Source organism: Sorex araneus, chromosome 4, assembly GCF_027595985.1.
Source record: "Sorex araneus isolate mSorAra2 chromosome 4, mSorAra2.pri, whole genome shotgun sequence".
Classification (NCBI taxonomy): Eukaryota; Metazoa; Chordata; class Mammalia; order Eulipotyphla; family Soricidae; genus Sorex; species Sorex araneus.
The window spans coordinates 160,518,052-160,537,502 of NC_073305.1; the positions used below are offsets into that span (position 1 = coordinate 160,518,052).

The 19,451-nt window shown below is 42.8% G+C and overlaps 1 protein-coding gene across 3 annotated transcripts in view; it reads right to left on the reverse strand.

Annotated features, from left to right (window-relative positions):
* Positions 1 to 18,112, reverse strand: part of SLC2A12 (solute carrier family 2 member 12) — a 97,976-nt gene extending 79,864 nt beyond the window's left edge. For all 3 annotated transcript variants that reach the window (XM_055135220.1, XM_004609083.2, XM_055135221.1), the window contains exon 1: positions 17,850 to 18,112. In XM_055135220.1, the coding sequence (XP_054991195.1) occupies positions 17,850 to 17,964 (115 nt within the window). In that variant the 5' untranslated portion in view covers positions 17,965 to 18,112. The remainder of the gene's footprint in view (positions 1 to 17,849) is intronic.
* Between the last annotated feature and the right edge of the window lie 1,339 nt (positions 18,113 to 19,451).

Below are 19,451 nucleotides of genomic sequence, written 5' to 3' on the forward strand. Positions count from 1 at the left end.
GTTAAGGGCGTGAGGAAATGGATGCATCGCAGCCTTCTCCTGGCCCTTTCCCCCTTTTCGTTAGGGGGGGAATCAGTAATTCTCTATGAAAAGAAAGATCCCTTGAGGATATACATAATAACCTTTCAGTATCTGTACTGAAAACCATAACGCCCAAAAGGAAGAGAGAGAGAGAGAGAGAGAGAGAGAGAGAGAGAGAGAGAGAGAGAGAGAAGGAGAGGGAGAGAGGGAGAGAAGGGTAAGGAAATGGGATGAGAAGGAAACTGGGGATACTGGTGGTGAGAAATCTGTTGATTTCTCACTCCTGAAAGATGTGTATTGGAGCATTGAATGATTGAAACCAGAACAACTGGTTATTCAATTTAAGAGGGGTGGGAGAGAGAGAGAGAGAGAGAGAGAGAGAGAGAGAGAGAGAGAGAGAGAGAGAGGAGATTCTTTAAGATTCAGGAAGGAGTCCCTTCTCTGATGATCTATTGTTCTCTTTAAAGAGAATGGTGGGGGGAGAGAACGGATTAGGGCTGGAACAGACCTCAGATCTCCAAACCAACTCCTGATAGCCTAGGGCAAACTGCCCTTGCTGGAAGAGAGATCCGGCTTTTGTTTTCCACTGTCACGTAGTCCCTGATTCAAATTCCTGAGGACACTGACTGGGATGTGTGTGTGTGTGTGTGTGTATGTGTGTGTGTGTGTGTGTGTGTGTGTGTGTGTGTGTGTGTGTGATTGGGGGTGGGGGGAGAGGTGGGGCAAATAACCTGGTGTCTCAGTCTCCATTAGAGACTTAGCCGCTAGCACTAGTTTAATTTTTCAGGCACGTATGCAAATTATTTCTAGAGGAGCTAGTATAAAATTTGTTTCCACAATCATAGCTTTTTGGGGGGTGGGGCTGGAGCGATAGCACAGCAGGTAGGGCCTTGCATGCGGCCGACCCGGGTTTGATTCCTCTGCCCCTCTCAGAGAGCTACCGAGAGTATCTCACCCCTGCATGGCAGAGCTTGGCAAACTCCCTGAAGCTCCCTGCGGCATATTCGATATGCCAAAAACAGTAACAAGAAGTCTTACAATAGAGACGTTACTGGTGCCCGCTTGAGCATATCGATGATGACAAATCAGTGATGACATCCCGAGCAATGGGATGATAGTGATAGAGTGAATCATGATTTTACAAAGTAGACATCATATGATCTGGCATCTATTTTCTATCTAAGAAGTTTTTCTGGGGCTGGAGCAATAGCACAGCAGGTAGGGCGTTTGCCTTGCATGCGGCCGACCCGGGTTTGATCCCCGGCATCCCATATGGTCCCCCAAGCATCGCCAGGAGTAATTCCTGAGTGCAGAGCCAGGAGTAACCCCTGTGCATTGCTGGGTGTGACCCAAAAAGCAAAAAAAAAAAAAAAGAAGTTTTTCTTTTCCCTGCGTCCCTCTCTGCTCCCCTCATTGTTATTGAAGTGATGGAGTGGCCCAGGATAGTGTGTTTTGTGTGGGACTTGCTGGGGGTCACAGCTCAGGCTGTGCTCACACCTGTGGCTAAGATGCTCACTGAGGTTTACGCTACTTTAGTTGTGGTTTGCACGTGTGTTGGCTGGGGGTTGTACTTCCTGAATGAGGCAGTCACACGACTTTTTGGTGGGGCTCACCAGGGATCGCACCCCTTTGTAGCGCTTCATATAGACCTTAGACATATTTTTCTAATGTGCGCACATTTTAAAACGAAGGCTGCTGCGTTGCCAGAAATTACACATGGCTCTGGGGACTCCAGACTCAAGAGCTGACAGTCTCAAATCGACCAGCTGCCACACTGTGCCTGACACATGTGGCAACACTGGGAATGTGAACTTGTGACCTTAGGCTTGCAAGGCTGGCCGGCTCAGCCTCTGGGCCCTCTCTGGGGGAGCTGTCTTTAAAAGCTCAGAGAGCTGAACTAAGTCATTCTATGACCCTCTTCCCCCAGGGGGAGGTACCAGCATGTGTTATGTGCTATGGAATTGGTCTAAGGCCTTCATTGTCTGCATTTTCTTTACAAGGTGTACCTTCCCTGCTATCAGATTTGGGGATTCCTACCTCAAGCTGGCTTCCCTGCCGATTCTTCCTGCTCATGTTTCAGTACAATCTTCAAGCTGACTTTACATTTACATTCTACATTCTTTTTTTTTTTTTTTTTTTTGCTTTTTGGGTCACACCCAGCGATGCACAGGGGTTACTCCTGGCTCTGCACTCAGGAATTACTCCTGGCGGTGCTCAGGGGACCATATGGGATGCTGGGAATCGAACCTGGGTCGGCCGCGTGCAAGGCAGACGCCCTACCCGCTGTGCTATCGCTCCAGCCCCCTGACTTTACATTCTAATGCAACATGGAAGGTTAGTCCCCAATACTTGCAAAAGCACAGCCTTGATGACACCTTCAGATTTCTACTACAAGAAACGGTCCTGAGAGAAAGAGACAGAGAGAGAGAGACAGAGAGAGAGAGAGAAGTCCCTGCTGTAGAGATAGGCTGGGGTGGGGTGGGGGTGATGGGAGGGAAGTTGGGGACACTGGTGCTGGTACTTGGGAAATGTACGCTGGAGGAGGGATGGGTGCTAGAACACTGTGTGACTGAAATCTAATTACGAACAGCTTTGTAAGGATCTATCTCACAGTGATTCAAAAAATGTTTCTTAATTTTAAAAAAATGAAATGGTTCTGGTAATATTTTAACAGATAAAAACAATGAAGACTACCATATGAATGGAGTTTTCCTCCCTTTTCCGTTACGGACGAGACAGGCCACTGATAATATCACATTTTATGAATTTTAGAAAGGAGAGAAAACGGCTAAGAAATCTGGCAGACAAGAGGAGGACAGAGAGGAGGCGGCAGGAGGTAAGGTGTTTTTGTCTGTGTATACATGGACGGGAGAACTGGGTGGACTGCGAAGCAGCCCGTGATGCAGCACCCAGGGGCTTCCACGAGAACTGCCAAGCGCTGCTGGGCCCGGGTGGCACCGCTTGCCCAGGCCCAGACGTTGAAGCCTCAGGTCCCATTGTCAGAGTCTCCCCAGAGGTGGTCCCCGGCTCCCGACCACAGGTTGGGAAGCTCTCTACAAACCTGGTCCCTAATGGTCATAATGATGGTTATGATTCCCAGTCAGTAGCTCAGGGTCTTGCTTTACCAGACTACCTCCCTCTGACATCCTTACCCCCCTACCCTGCACCTCCTAAGAGTTTCCTTACGGAGACCACTTGCTCCTCAGGCTGTAGCGTCACCTGTCTCTGACCTCCTCCGTGACCTGCCGTTTTGCTGGAGCTGCAGAGTCCCTTTGAATGGTTCATTATCGCGATGTGAAGTAAACCTGCTCTATCCCAGACAAGAGCACAGCCCAGAAACTGCATGCAAATGAGCAGGGAAACCCACAGCAGAGCACAAAAGCCAGGCAGCCCCCACACTCGAGACTACAGCTGTAAGCACAATAACTGCATTGTCTGCGCTCCTGGACAGTCAGATGAAACCACCCTGGAACGGGCACACACAGGCCACACACGCTTTTCCACAGCGCTTGAATTTCTGCCAACTTCTTTCTTTTCTTCCTGGGTGCCTGTACCACCTCTGTGGGACCCACCAGGACTTAACTCACCTGCTCACTAGATCCTCCAACACACTGAAAAGCAGACGCACCCAGACTTATTATTTTGTATGATTTTTCAGGGAGGGGAAGGCAGGCAGCCAGATAGACAGCTTGACCAACCCTGAGCACTTCGCAAATGTACAAGGCCCTCGACTTCATTGTCCTCGGGGGAAAACTCTGCAGCGCTGTTCTGTCCTTCTTCCTGTAGCTTTGGAATCTTGGCCCATCTTTCCAGAATCATCTCAGGGGCCCCTGCCCTGTGAAAATCAGCCTGTGGTGTCATCTGCACTTCTCAACCCTCTTGAACACAGAATGTGTGTCTTTCGAGTTCCTGGCACATTTAAAGGCACTGATTATTTACCTGTTGGCAGTCCCATATTGGACGGAACGTTCTAGAATGCAAAATTCTGGCCTTACTACAGCCATTTATGTCCTCTACGCATGAGGGGGCAGGAGTGAGTCAGTGATATTAAAATACCATAAATAGCAATACCTGGATGCTTAATCTATGCACAGCCTCCTGAAGGTCCTAAGTCATCTCTAGCTTGCTAAAAATTCTCACTCAATGAAAATGTGAAAGTATTTTGATTAATTATTAAATAGGAAAGCTAAAATACTTATTAATAATTAATGATTATGCAATGTAAATGCATAATTATTTTGTTATTAGCCTGTTCTCTTTAGGGAATAATGACAAGAGAAAAAAAACCTGGAAAGATTTGTAACAGACTCCATCATTTCAGGCCTAAATCTGGTGTGGACATTTTTTATTCTCTGCCTGAGGCTGGTAGAATTCAAGGATGAAAAACCTGTGAACATTGAGGCTCTACTATATTCTTACCTCTAGTCTTCAGTACATGGTAAGTGCTCAATAATTGTTTGCTCATTGAATGAACACATAGGTAAAGGATGACAGATGTCCCACCCCAAATACTGATCCTTCTTTCTTGCCTCCCCATTGTATTTGTCAACTTGCTATTGTTACCGTAGTAGTCTGTAACATTGATATAGGGCTTCATGTTTACAAATGAACACTTTGCATTTAAACAGCTTGCTCTAGGAATAGCTAGAAAGCTTTCAGCACTATGATTAGCTAGCTAATATAGCCCTATTGCAGAGAGCTTAGTGTTTGATTGTTAGGTAACTAATATATAATAAAGCATATTCATACTTTATTCCATGTCATCCCAGCATGTAATTGTCCTGCAGTCATTCACACTCCATGTTTAATAGTTGCCTTTCCAAGGACTGATATTTAGATTCCACAGTGGTCACCAGGCAGCAATTCTACAGGCTACCCGACCACTTGCTGTTTCTGGAAAAGGTCCAGCTCATTCCCAGACTTGTGCTTCTTATTATGCTATTCCCGTCACATCATGCCCTGCCCTTTCCTTTACAGCTTAGAGAAACTGGACTCAGCTTTGAAGATCCACCTCAAATATCTCCCCCTACAAAGCCTTTCCTGATTCCTTGCCTTTGATTCACCTCTCTCTACTTTCTTACTTTTGTCTTTTCGGCCTCACAGTATCCGGTTACATTTGATTATGCCTTAGATTGGGAGCACAGAGAGCAGGAAGTATCAGGGGGTGAGGAAGATGAGTCACATAAGGCTTGAAGCTAGGTCTGAACTCATGCGGGCTACTAGATGTTAATGAAGGAGGAGCACCAGCTGAATTGAAAGCTCCTTCACACAACCCCTGTAGCACATGTTGTGCTGTCGGCCGTGTGTGTCCACCCTGTTAAAGGCACTCTATGGGAGCGAGCTGGAGCAATAACACAGCAGGTAAGACTTTTGCCTTGAACGTGACCAACCTGGGTTCCATTCCCAGCATCCCATCTGGTCCCTCAAACACCTCCAGGAGTAATTCCTGAATGCAGAATCAGGAGTAACCCCGGAGCATATCAGAGTGTGACCCAAAAAGCAAAAATTAATTAATTAATTAATTAATTAATTAATTAAAGGTCCCTATGCCCCTCTTCAGCTGACCATCTGTAGTGGTAAATATGGGGCAGTGGTCATTATCTGACCTCTAGTCCCTTTTCCCAGCAACCCCAATCTAGTTCTTTACTTATAGTGAAACTCAAACTCACAGAAAAGTAGGCCTTCCTTGTACCCGCTACTGTTTGACCTTTCTAAGATAAAAAGATGGACACTTTGCTTCCTTTTTTAAACATTTCTAATCCCAGGTGGGAGGTAGGAATCCTTTCACAGACATGCTCCTGCAATGAATCTCAGCCAAATTTCACTAGCGGAACCTGACTGGAGAGGTAGGAGCACACGGCTCCATGTGTCTCGATGTGCACATGAGCACCTCCCTGCATTCGGCTTTAAATCTCCTTTTCTACCGGATCTCAACACTGTTTCATTTTTCGGTTTTGCTTGGAGGCCACACTCTGTGGTGTTCAGGGGACTAGGGAACCAAGATCTCTGGCATGCGAAGCCAGTCCTTTGAGTTATCTCCCCGGCCTCATTTCTCCCTTTTCTTTCCTTCCTTAGTCCCTTCCTCTCTTCTCTCTCTCTCAATAGAAAACTTGCATAGGATAAGTCTTATTGATGTTTCTCCAAACATTTTTTCCCTACCTATTCTACTCAGAAAAAAATTTATTAGTAGGTAAAGGGACAGACATGACAACCTTTCAGTATCTGTGATGCAAACCACAACGCCTAAAAGGAGAGTAAGTGAGTGAGTGAGTGAGTGAGTGAGTGAGTGAGTGAGTGAGTGAGTGAGTGAGTGAGAGACACACTGACAGACAGGCACAGAGAGAGACTGAAAGGCAGAGAGAAGGAAAGTACCTGCCATAGAGACAGGCTGGGGGTGGGTGGGGGTGATGGGAGGGAAATTGGGACACTGGTGCTGAGAAATATATACTGGTGGAAAGATGGATGTTGGAATACTGTATGACTGAAATCTAACCATGAACAGCTTTGTAAAGGTCTATCTCACAGTCATTCAATAAAATAAATAAATAATAAAAGATTTGTCCTCGTATTTGGTCATTTTCCTCTTTGTTCAAGGAATAATCATGCCTTGGATATACACATATCCATTTTCTCTCTTACCTCCCTTTTCTTATCCTTTTAATGTATTTTCTAAAATATTATCTCTTATTTATCCTCTACATCACAGATTTCAGATAACAATTTTGCTTTTGCCACTCTAGTCTCCTCAGCCTCTTTTATTGTTTTGTGTTAGTGGTGAGGTGAGGTTAGGGCTTGTGCCAGGATTATACTGGTGGTGGTGGGATTCGTACTCCCAGCACCACAAGTATCTTTGGCAGAGCAAGAGGCGGGGCATGGGAAGGTGAGTGGGGGATGGGGTGTCAAACTTAGAACTTCAATATGCAAGGCAGGTATTCTTGACTGCACCACATTCCTGGGCCCCAGACAGCTTCTTTACATGTCCTCAGAGGTGTATTTATATCTCTCTTCTCAACTAACTTACAGTCAGCCCCTTTTAATCTTATCAGCAGTATCTTACATCTCTTTTCTCAGAGTCCTGTTTTTAAAACTGACAGAGAACAGAAATCAGATGCTTTCCAATATTTTTTTTTCTGGAAAAGGAACCTTAAAATGCACCCTTTGACTCTGCAGTCTTCCCACTCCTCCCCGCCCCCAACCCCCGCCTTTGCCTCTTAAGTACACTCGCCACAGACCAGATTTCTCTTTATCCAGCTTCAGCTTCCCAGTCCGGCTTTGATATTTGGGGCTGTAAGAATCCAGCCTTGTTTCAAATCAATGATTGATTGATTGATTGATTGATTCAAGTCAATCAAAACAAGACTTGAAACATCATGACATTCATTGTTGAATTCACAAGGAAAACGAATGAGTGTAGTGTCTCCAAGGACTCACACACTATGCACCCTCCTTCTGTTCCTGCCTCCTCAGGGAATTGACTTTTGTCTTCTGCTCCCCTCCATATGTGCGAGACGGCGGCTACCGTCTGGGGCATGAGACTGTCTCACAGCCAGACTCCAAGCTTGGGAATAATAGGAGCGTTAGGGCCAAGGCCTGTCCTCAGCTGCTCTTTTTCCTTTCTCAAAGAGGGAACTTTCCAGAAACACCCTGCAAGATAAGGGTACCCAGGACTCTACACCAGACCATGGCCCATTGATGGAGTGGTTATTTTAGGCTAATGTTTGGAAGGCATTAGAGGAAACCCTGGAAGCAGGCTGTCCTTGCAGTCCGTGTGTGCAGCTCTGCCTTACTCTGCACTCTACTTGGGGGTGCCCACGTCTCAATTTAGAGTGTGGAATTCCTTTAACTTTTTGTGATTCTCTCATTTCTCTATGTTCTTTTATAGTTCCTAAATTAAAACAAACAAACAAACAAACAGGTAGTTTCACAAAAAGAAGAAAAAAAAAAGAAAACAGCAAAAGCAAGATCACTTGAACTTTTCTTGTTCCCCCATTTCCCAAGTTTTCATTTCAAATTTTCTGCCGTTCCTCAGGGAGAAGTTTACTGGTTTCCTTGTCCCCGAAGATACGGGGAGTTACAGAAGGAGCCAAACAGGTTCTATTAAATCATTCCCTGTTTACTACACATAACTCAAACTCCTTCATCTCACATATTTCTTTCCAACCTACCACAGAAATACTCTGGTAAATGTTTTGTAAGTATTCATTTCCTTATAAAGACTCCCATGACACATAAAACTTACATTAAATGTATTTTTATGCTCTAATTGGTCATGGTCAGTTAGATTAACGACCTAGCTCATAACTCTAAGAGACCTGAGGCAAACCTTTCTCACATACAAAGATTTACCCTACTGTCTCATTCATTCATCAGAAATTGCAGGTTCTATGGTCTAACTCTGCAACAAGGAAAACTGAGAAATGAGCATCTAAATCATTTTTTACCTGGAAAAAGGGCAGGAAATCAGAAGGGAGATGGAACAGTTGTTGGATCTTTAGTGTCTGACCCTCTTTGTCTGCCACAGGGTTCGGTTAGAAACAGGAGGAGCTGTTGATGTTCAACAAGGCAAGTCGCATTTCTCAAGTCTAGAAGTTACTTTCTTGGCATGAATCCATTGGACTTGAGAAGGAACATTTTGTTCCCCCTTTCTGATTGCCCTATCGTGAATAAGATACATCATGCCGATGCTATTTTAACTCAGTCTGAGGTTCTTTGCCTGTCATAAGCACTGCAGTCAACTCTACCACTTCATGAACGTATAGATGATTCCACTTAGACTTTGCTCCTTTGTAGCACAGATTTCATATTTCAAATTCCAAACAAGCTACTACTGTCTTACCTAATTAGTCCAGAGTTGAAATTCAGGAAATGAGAGCTCCTGAAGAAATACGGAAAGAGAAGTGATGAAAGGACGAGATAGGAAGAATTGAACTGTTGAGCCCCCAAATTCTGACCCTCTGAAAAGACAGCTGTAATCATGTGGATCTAACCATACAGGTGCTGGGGCAACGTATTAACATTGTTATTTATTTATTTTTAGTTTGAGGCCCACATTTGGAAGTGCTCAGGACTTAGTCCTGGCTCTGCACTCAGACATCAGTCCCGGGGGCATTCCAAAGAGCATATGTGGATTTGGGATTAAACCTGGGGTCATGCAAGGCAAGAACCTTACAGTGTACTATCTCTCTGGAATGGCCCTTATTTAAATATTAAGTTAAGGTGACCTATTAAAGTTGAAGGATTTGCAGATATGCAGTTTAAAGGTTTGAAGGCTATTTCTACCATCTCTTTCAGAAACTGATACAGCTTTTTTCTAAAAGTTCTTCCTCTTGTTGATCTTAGCACCAATGGCTTCAAGTCACTCTTTTTGCTTACATCTTCAGATACCTTTGCCATCTTCCCTCCACTTTCAGTGCTGTGCTCTTGTCATACAAAAATATTTGCAATTCCTTGGTCCCTGAACATGTTGCTCTCTTCTTCAGATTTGTATGTGAGCTATTTTCTTGGCTTCAAATGTTCTCTATAAACTTATTGATCGCAGAGAGACGTTCTTTGCTTGCTTTAGTTATACTGCCCCTCGGGTGGATTTATAAAAACTAGCTGAGCCACCTCCAGCGCCTCGTACATCTATCTGTCTCCTTCAGCTTAGGTTTCCTGGTCTCTTGTCATTCAGTATATCAGTAAGCACCTGCATTGAATGGTCGTATTTTGTTCTCCACTGGTTCTAGCATTATGTTTGAATCCTAGTAGTCACTCTAATTTTTCTAAATGACTATCTTCTAGTTATTTCAATTCTTGTCTTTCTGATGAGTTAGGTACCTCTTTTAGAGTGAAATATAGAGCATTACACTGGATGCTTTATCATTTATTGACTTAACAGTTAAGCACATTTTTTTATGCTAGCTTTGGCTTGAGCACAGATAAAAGACCGGTTTATCCTAATGGACAGAGCCATCAGGCAGGGTGATGTTTGAGAGCACACTGTTGACATATGGATTTGCTGGCACACGATGGTGGTATATGTAATATAGGCAAGTTATCCCTGAGGCAAACAAAGAGAAAGAAAGCATAGTTGTGACCTCTTCTAAGTGAAATGCTACTCTCCAGACAGATGAAAGAGGCTCAAAATTTTTGATAGATGCAAGAATATATATTTTATCTATGGACTTAGAATCTTATAGAAAAGAAAACGAGATTCATTGAAAGTTAAGGTACTAGGTAAAACAAAAGACAAGAAACAGAGTGACAGAACATTTATTCTACTCTGTAACAAGTACCCAAATCCATAGATCAGCTCACAGAATGAGCGGTAGAAATCAATACTTCCTGGTATTCCTGGTCAAATGGGAGGAAACCTGGATTCGATAAAATTTTGTTAGATTAAAATTTCTGTGTTCCCATGTATTATCAGTGCTAGCAGCAACAGTCACTTCCTCCCTCCAGGAGGTCTATGGGCTTAATGAAAAAACAGTCTGGAGTCAGAGTGTCTGATTAGAGATCATCTAGACTTTGACATATTTCCTACCTTTCTCTTCCTGCATCCTTATTCCTACGAGAAAGATCTATAAAATTGCCCTATAAAGTTGTGAGAATAAAGGATACAGAAGCAGGGCCTGGCACAAGAATCACTGGGAACATGTTAGCAGTTGCTCTCTTAGTGTCAGTTTTCCTGACTCTAAACTAGGGGTTGTATCTACTCATTGGGTTGTTGTTAAGGCATGATAGTGTGGAAATTGAAATACAGAAATGTCATTAACTGAACTCATTAATTAGAAAGGTTAGAAAGGTTTTCATGCACCCAATTGCAGGGTCAATTACAGACTCCATCAGGAAGGGACATGCCAACAATCTAGGAATGGGAGTGATGCCTTTTCTGCCCCAGGTAGTAATGTATCCTTGCCCTGCTAGGATACATCCAATCCTTGCTCAGCTTATGAAAAGCCACTATATTTCAAACCTCAGTTTCCTCAGTTGGACTCTCCATTATAAAAATCCCTCTAAAACCTTTTTAAGAACTTTTCTTTCTTTGTTCTGGAGAAGTATGAACGTGTTTCATTAACATACCATAGGTTCCAAATTATCTTCACTCTTGATAAACCCATTTAGCTGGTGAAACCACTATTTGTTTGAGGCCAACAATAGTAACAGAAGCATTTGGCCCACAACAACCGTTCAACCAAGATTCCTTAAGTCTGCATCAGTGAGGCAAATCTTACTACAATGAAGTAAAACTGAACATACTCTCTGACTAATAGAAAAGGAAGCAAAATCATACTGCTTCCAGAATAACAATGATGTCTTTTCTTACATTTTTGAATTTCTCTATTTTGGACAGCACTTACAGCAAGGATCTTATATCATAAAAATTTCTTCCTGTGACTTTGCCTTGGAATTTCTACAGTTTAGTTTCCCAAGGAAAGTGGAATATTTCAGGGGCTGGAGCAATAGTACAGTGGATAGGGTGTTTGTCTTGCATGCAGCTGACCTGGACTTGATTCCTGGCACCCCAGATGTTCTCCCAGACCACCAGGAGGATCTCTTATCACAGAGCCAGGAGTAAGCCCTGAGTACTGCTGGATGTGGCTGAAAAGCAAAAAGGAAAATAAATACTAGCACTTCAGTAAAAAACGGTTTGGGGGCTTGAGAGGTTAAGGTGCATGCATTGCATACAACCAGCCTAGGTTCAATCTCTTGCATTCCATTGGTCCTTTGAGCACCACCAGAAGTGACTTCTTTTTAAAAAAATTATTTATTTATTGTTGAGTCACCATGAAATATAGGGTTACAAAGATGATCATGGTCAGGTTTCAATCATACAATATTCTAACACCTATACCTCCACCAGTGGACATTTCCTACGACTAGTGTTTCCTGTTTCCCTCATGTCACCCTCCCCTCAGCCTGTCTCTATGGCAGGCACTTTCCTTCTTCATATGTCTGTCTGTCTGTTTGTCTCCCTCTCTCTCTCTGTCTTTCTCTGTCTCTGTCTCTGTATCTATCTCTCTTCCCCTCTGCACTTTTGGAACACTATGGTTTGTAATACAGGTATTGATAACATGTTTGTTCCTTTACTTGTTTTCAGCACGCAGTTCTTATCCAGAGTGATCATTTCAAATATCTGTGTAATGGTGGTCCCTTCTCTATCCCAACTGCCTTCTCCTCCAGGATTTGAGATAGGCTTCGAACCATGAACCAATCCTCCTGGCTCTTATTTCTATTGTCCTTGGGTATTGGTCTCATATTATTTTTTTTAATATCAAAAATTAGTCCAATCATTCTATGTGATTCTTGAGTATAGAGCCAGGAGTAAACCCTTAGCAGTGCCAGGTGTGCCCCCTCAACCCACCAAACAAATTAAAGGAAGGTGAAATATTTTATTAGTTTGAGGCTGCTCTCTCACAGTATAAGTTGATTCTTATTGCAACCCCTTCATCTTAACCTTAAAAGGCTTTGCACATCTGAGATGGACACACGTTTCAGACTGATTTCTAAATAGAGATGGCCTATAGCATTCAATTCCAACTTCCATAAAATATGCAAATGAGTATGTTCAAAAGGTTATGGTAAAACATAAATTCACAAAGTTAACGGGCCCAGAGTCCAATATTGCCAGGCAAGCCTGTCATGTGTATTTCTGAGAAAAATTATTTCCAAGGTAAACAGCATTTAAGAGTTCAAACTTAGTCTTAAATTACTTAAGGGGAAAAATATTCTTATAAATTAACCCAAGAACTGAATTTTTTTCCCTGGCAACTTGGCAGAAAAGTAAAAATTGAATCATGGTTTGAAAAGAACAAAAATTCCTAAAATTAGAATTATGTAACCAATAATTTCTATTTTATTTTTTTTTTCTACTTAAGTTGTATTGAAAAATAGTGTCACCGGGATATAGTCAGGAAATGTATAAAGAGTCTGCTGTGATAAATAAAGAAAAATGATATTAAACAAACAAACCAGTAAAAAATATGAAATGTATTATTTAAGATAAAAACAATATAATTGATTAAATGTTGCAACAAATTTGAGGGAAGGAGGTGATTTGGAGTTCTGTACTCTTAACTGAGATTAGGTTCTTCTGGATACAACTAGGGTTAAGTAATTATCATTATTTGGTGTTTGGTCAAATGACCCCTTGGGAAGAAGCTCAGTGGGACCTTTCATTCCTTTAATTTGGTGCTCTTTCACATGGTTTCCATTGCATCGGTGTGTTGTAGTCAGTTTCATCCTCTTGTGGAATACTGTCCCCAAGGAAAATAATTGACCTAAGGAACCCAACTCACTCAACTGAAGCATCTCATAAAACTAGCTCTTGCACACACAACCTGCATAGGGTAAATAGCTGCTTCAACAATTAGACAGCTTGGCTCATTAAGTGCTAATGGAGGGCACTTTGGAGTTTGGAGAATTTTTTTTAACCCCAAGGCTAAATAGTTTCTTACTTGGTTTCCTACTCTTGAGAAACATTAATTATAAAAACCAGATTTGAGAACAAGGTTTGAATGAAAATAAAATCTCACACATCTAAGGTCATTAAACATTGCATTTTGAAGTGGGTTGATTCTCTTTTGACAAACACATGTCCTTTTAATGACCTCTAATGACTCTAGGTTGTGTTAATCATTGTTTTTATTTTTCAATTATTTCTGGCACCTAGAGGAAGATTATGACTGCAGAAACGAGCAACCCCCCACTCCCAGCATGCAGTTACAAGGAAAATACCTTGAGGGGGGTTCCATGAGGGTGCTATGAGCTATCACCAGACCTCTTTCTGACAGTTCAATTGTCTCAGCTCCTCCCAGCACTCTCCCCTAAAAAAGGCGATGTTTAGGAGATTTAATGCAGTGCCTGAGGCACCTTCTTTCAGAATCCACACTGGTTGTAAAACCAGTCCAGGCACACCATCATCTACAGCTAACCTCAGTCCTTTCAGGTCAGCGATGCTCAGTGACTCCTGGATTGTTATTGTTGTTGTTTTATAGTTCACCACCATGTGCTACCATCAGTACCATCAGTACCCACTGGTAGCCAAAAGACAAGTGGCAAACTACCCCTCTCTAAGGTGCTGTGATCTTAAAGGGAAACAAAGTCCCATGGCATTGGGTGAAGTCCGCACACAGCTTTAGTTAAGACAGCATGCCACTCCTCTTTCTGAGATCATGAGGAAACTTTTTCTTTGTCAGGCCTTATAGTCATGAAAAAGTCTCACAATTTGATTTATTTTTATTGCTGTGAGTGTCACCTCTAGACTAGCAGGGTGACTCAGAAGGGTTTTCTGGGGCCAACAGCTTTTCAACTGAGTCAGTGAGTCCAATCCTGAGTCGTCTGGCTTCCAGGACATTCAGCAGTGGGATCTTCAGGGCTGGAAAAACTGCCCTCACCTGCTAAATAAGGTTCTTGGTATCTGAACTTCGGTTTGAATGATGAAATCAGAAGGGTCTGGGGACAGAGCTGCAGGGGTCAGTTTTGTAGCAGCCACAGAGAAAATTGGGTCAACTCACATCTCTGACCTCCTGCATGTTCGCCCGCTGTGAGATCCTCTGGCAGTGTGCAATTCTCATCCACTTGTGCATATTGTTGGCTCTAGGTACTAGTACTAACTGGTTTATTCATTTATTTATTATTAGGGATGTGGGCCTATACTTGGCAGTGCATGGGGCTTACTCCTGATTCTGTGCTCAGGGGTCACTTCTGATCTTGAGGCTTAGGAGACCATATGAGGTGCCATGGGTCAATCCCAGGTAGATTACATGCAAGGCAAGCACCACAACCCCAGTGCTCACACTCTGGGCTAGAAACCAGGCTTTTAAATGGAGTTCAACCGTTTTCTGGGGGGTCAATTACAAATGTCTAATTAAGGCTAAAAAAATTATAGTCCTATTTCCTGTCATAGTTTCTTGAAAAAGAATTCTGCTTCATTCTTTTCTAGTCATTGGAACAAAGTATTCTTGCCAGTTTGAGAGTGGTGACTGAGGTGGGCTGCCAACACTTTTCACTGCACACAATAGCATGAGGGGTGCCAGTCATAGATCTTAAGTTCCTTCTTTTGTTTAGTTTTCTTTCCCGTCATATGAAAGATTTAATCACCTTGTTCTGGATTGCAGAGAATCTTTGTGTTTTAATTTTTTCTCTTTGTGTTTTAATTTTTTGCATATAGGAACACAAGATTATTTGATACCTTCAAATATAAGAGTGCTGAGTTAATTATTCAGTATATTTTAACTACTTTAAATTGCCAGGATCAAACTATGGAGGTCGATAACATAAACAAGTCAAAAAGAGGATTTGGCAAATATTATTTCATTAAACCTCAGCATTTTCATAAAATGAACTAAAATGTAATTCTAACAGAAGAGGTCGAGGAATTCATCTAGACTCTATGGTGAGTTGGCACTATGCATTCAGTATATAGATATATAACTTTCTTTGGAGATCAGAGAAGACAATTTAGGAACTTTTATAAAAGTCATAATAAAAGGCTTAATTCATCTTATTATGATCTATTATGTTCCTCTTACTAGATATATTTTCAACTTAGTATAATTCATACACACACATACACAAACATACACACAAAAACACATAGATATATATACATATACATATACACATATGTATGTATATATAGGCTGTATTGAGCTAAGATTTCAGGGAAACATTTAGATTTTCTCTTCTACATGCTAAAGCTTCATTTAAACTTAAAAGACAATTTATAATTCATTTATTTTATCATTTATATTATTTTAGCAGGGGGTGGGGGAGCATACCCAGCAGTGCTCAAGGGTTACTTCTTGGCTCTGCACTCAGTAATTACTCATGGTAGTTCTCAGGAAACCATATGGAATGCTGAAGAGCAAACCCGGCAGCCACATGCAAAGCAAGCAACTACCTGCTGTACTATCTCTCCTGCCCTGCATTACCTCTTTATAACAAAAACAGTTGAACTTTTAATTGAAGTTGGTGCACATATTTAACCTTCCCAAATACATAGAGACATGGCCCCTTTGCATCAGTTGTGAATTTCTGCAGGCTCACCCAGTTGGCTCACTTTGTTCAGTGAACTGTCAAAAATTCTATCAAATTTAATTATCCAGTGGAAACTGTCGTCTTCAGGACAGATTTCCTTTACTTTCTTTGTGACAATATCACAGATTTCTTAGAACCTTTGTTAATATCTCCACCTCAGCTTCCTTCACAGCTCAATGTTTCAGGCATTGGCTCAGAACTTTTGTATTGTTCACTTTTGCTCCCAATTTCCCGGTTCTGGCTTTAAACTTATAAACCACAGCAGACATGTGCAGTAAGGGGCACCTCTGGCTGAAGAGAGCACTGGCCATCATGTAAGATGATCCAGATTTTCATCCTTGACTAGACTGGAGAAGGCAGAGGACTGAGCAGGGAGCAGAATGAGAAAGTGTGACAACTTATTGATTCTAAGATGACACTTGAAGCACCAGTGGTCCTAGGTTCAATTCTGCAATCTGAAAACCCCACAGAGCAGATGTAAGCATATGGATACATTCTAAGAAGAAGAGTAAATGAGTTTGCAACATTTATTCATGAAATTCCAGTGTATGTCCTGAAAATATATTATTCGATTGGAGGAAGTACAGAGGTGAGGCAAGAGAGAGAACTATTGGCATTCGATCTCATTTCATATAACCATTCCTTTCTATTCCTTGGAGAACAAGCTAACTGTACTGGAAGATAAAGTCAAATATGTGTACTCTATAGGAACTGAAAATGTGAATGTTTAAAACAGTTTTTTTTGGGGGGTGGGGCTGGAGCGATAGTACAGCGGGTAGGGCGTTTGCCTTGCACATGTCTGACCTGGGTTCGATCCCTGGCATCCCATATGGTCCCCCCAAGAACCTCCAGGAGTGATTCCTGCAAAGCCAGGAGTAACTGCTGAGCATCACTGGGTGTGACCCAAAACAAAAAAAAAGAAAAAAATTAAAAAAACATTTGGTTTAGTAATAAACACCTGAAGTGAGGGATTGGAGAGATTGTTCAAAAGACCAGAGTGCATTTGCCTGCAGGAGACCCAGATGAAATCCCTGTCCATCCCATGTTCTTCTAAGTGCCTCAGGGAGTGACTCCTAAGCACTTAATAGGGAGTAGACCACCAACCTAAAGTGTGGCCCAAAAGCCAAACAGAAACATATACACACGAAAAGAAATGAATTATAGCACCTAAATTTCACCTCCCAAAGGCAAAAGTATGACACCAACCTCAATTTGAAGATGGAGCAGGCATTTGCGGGGGCTCCAAATAATGCTCAAGTTCCTTCCAAACAGATATTAAGCCCTTAGAAAGAAACTGTGGTCATTGATTACATGATGACTCATTTTAGCAATTAGTAGCTTAATTGCTGATTGGAAAACATTCACTGGTCATGGATGGTCCGTTTGTGACAACCATGACACAAGCCGATGTGTTTACACATGTGACCATATAACCCATCATCTGGACCAAATGGAAGAGGTTTCTATAGTAATGTCTATCCCATCAGTGGCATCCATCCTGCGTTGACCTCAGACTTCACATTGCTTTCCACCAGATTGTGTCCCCTTCTCTCCTTGTACTTTGCAATCTCCCATGCATTCTCTGTCTCTGTCTGTCTGTCTCTGTCTCTGTCTGTCTCTCTCTCTCTGTGTCTGTCTGTCTGTCTGTCTGTCTGTCTGTCTCTCTCTCTCTCTCTCTCTCTCTCTCTCTCTCTCTCTCTCACACACACACACACACACACACACACACACACACACAAAACCGTGAGTGAGACACAAGTACAGCTTGCTTCCAGCAGGTGACCTGAGCCCCAGCGGCCTCACGTTACCTCTTGCCCAGGGCGAATGCCGGCTGCCACGGGCTCTCTTGCTGCCATCAGTCTCTGCGGCTGTCCCCGTCTGGTTCAGCAGACTAGGGCCCTCTGTGTTTTCAACAGGTACCATGGTCACGTAGAAGTTACAGCCGTCCCCTCGGCTGCTCACCACCCCGACTTCCCCTACTGCCACGAGTGGTCACTTTCCCCCCATGGTCGCATGCTCAAGAAGGGTGGGAAAGAAGCAAAAGAAAAAACTTCGGGCAAAGCCAATGTGATTTGTGACCAACTTTGTTTCTATTTCCGAAGGCTTTGCCCTTTACGGTGACACAGGCTGTTGCTATTCCAAGCAGCCTATCACAGGCGGTGGGAGGGCCAAGTCTCCGAGGAGGGTTGTTTTTTGCCTTCAGATGCTGATTTGAAAGCAAGGGGTTAAAGGCTGTGGCAGCAGAGCTCTGACCCAGTGTTTGGTCGTTAGCTGCGGGTATCGCTCGGATTCTTGCCCCTTTGAATGGAGGGCCCCGCAAGATGCCTGCTGATTCTAACTCCCAGAAGAGTCACAGATGGTATCGGTTAATCTTGCAGAGAGAGGAACAATTTATGCAGACATACCACAAGGAAAAGTGTGTCAATTTTTCAGCCGAACTGTTAGCCAGAGACTCGTGACACTAGCTTAAACAAAGCATAAGCGATCCTTCTGGATTCTATCTGATTTTACTTTGAATTTGCGGTACATACTGGCTCTCTTTCAAGGCCTATAGGACAAGTCAGGCTTGAGACCAGACATACACTAATTCAGAATGCAGCAGACTCTGTGAGCTTTATGATATCTTGATATTTTATAGCACAGACATGAGTGCTGTTAGACAGGCAGAGTTGCCTTACATCTGGACCCAGCCCTGAAATGTTCTCAGACTGCAAGCTGCCTGCTTGTAGGAGGAGGTATTTACTCTCCAGAGAGGTGAGGCTTACAGGGCAGGTGTTGGTACAGTAGTCCTACAATATGATACAATATCCATGGGCCAGAAAAGGAAAAGTCTTCTGATTTGTGAAGGAATAGAGAGAGAAAGCCCTGCAGTTATGACATGCGACCTTCAGTTCTGAATTTTGTAAATCCTATTCCTGAAAAATGTTATGGAGAAAATAGAAAATTCAAAAGATTTTTAGAAAATCTTTTGAAGGGGGACCAGAAGGATAGGAAAGTGGGTAGGGTGTTTTGCTTGCATGCAGCCCACTTGGGTTCAATCCCAATTACCCTCCTTGCCCCCCGAGCCTGCCAGGAGTGATCCCAGAATGCAAAGCCAGGAGTAAGCCCTGTGCACAGTCAGATGTGCCCCTTCCCACCTCTGCCCAGCCCCCGCCTCCTGCAAAGGAAATTTAAAAAAAAATTAAGAATAAAAACTAAAATCAGGTAACTGGAGTGATAGTACAGAGAGTAGGCATTTGCCTTGTATGTGCCCGACTTGGGTTGGATTCCCAGCACACCAGATGGCCCATGAACCCTGCCAGAAGTGGCTCTTTATTTTTTCTTTTGGGGTCACACCCAGCGATGCACAGGGGTTACTTCTAGCTTTGCACTCAGGAAGTACTCCTGGTGGTGCTTGGGGGGACCATATG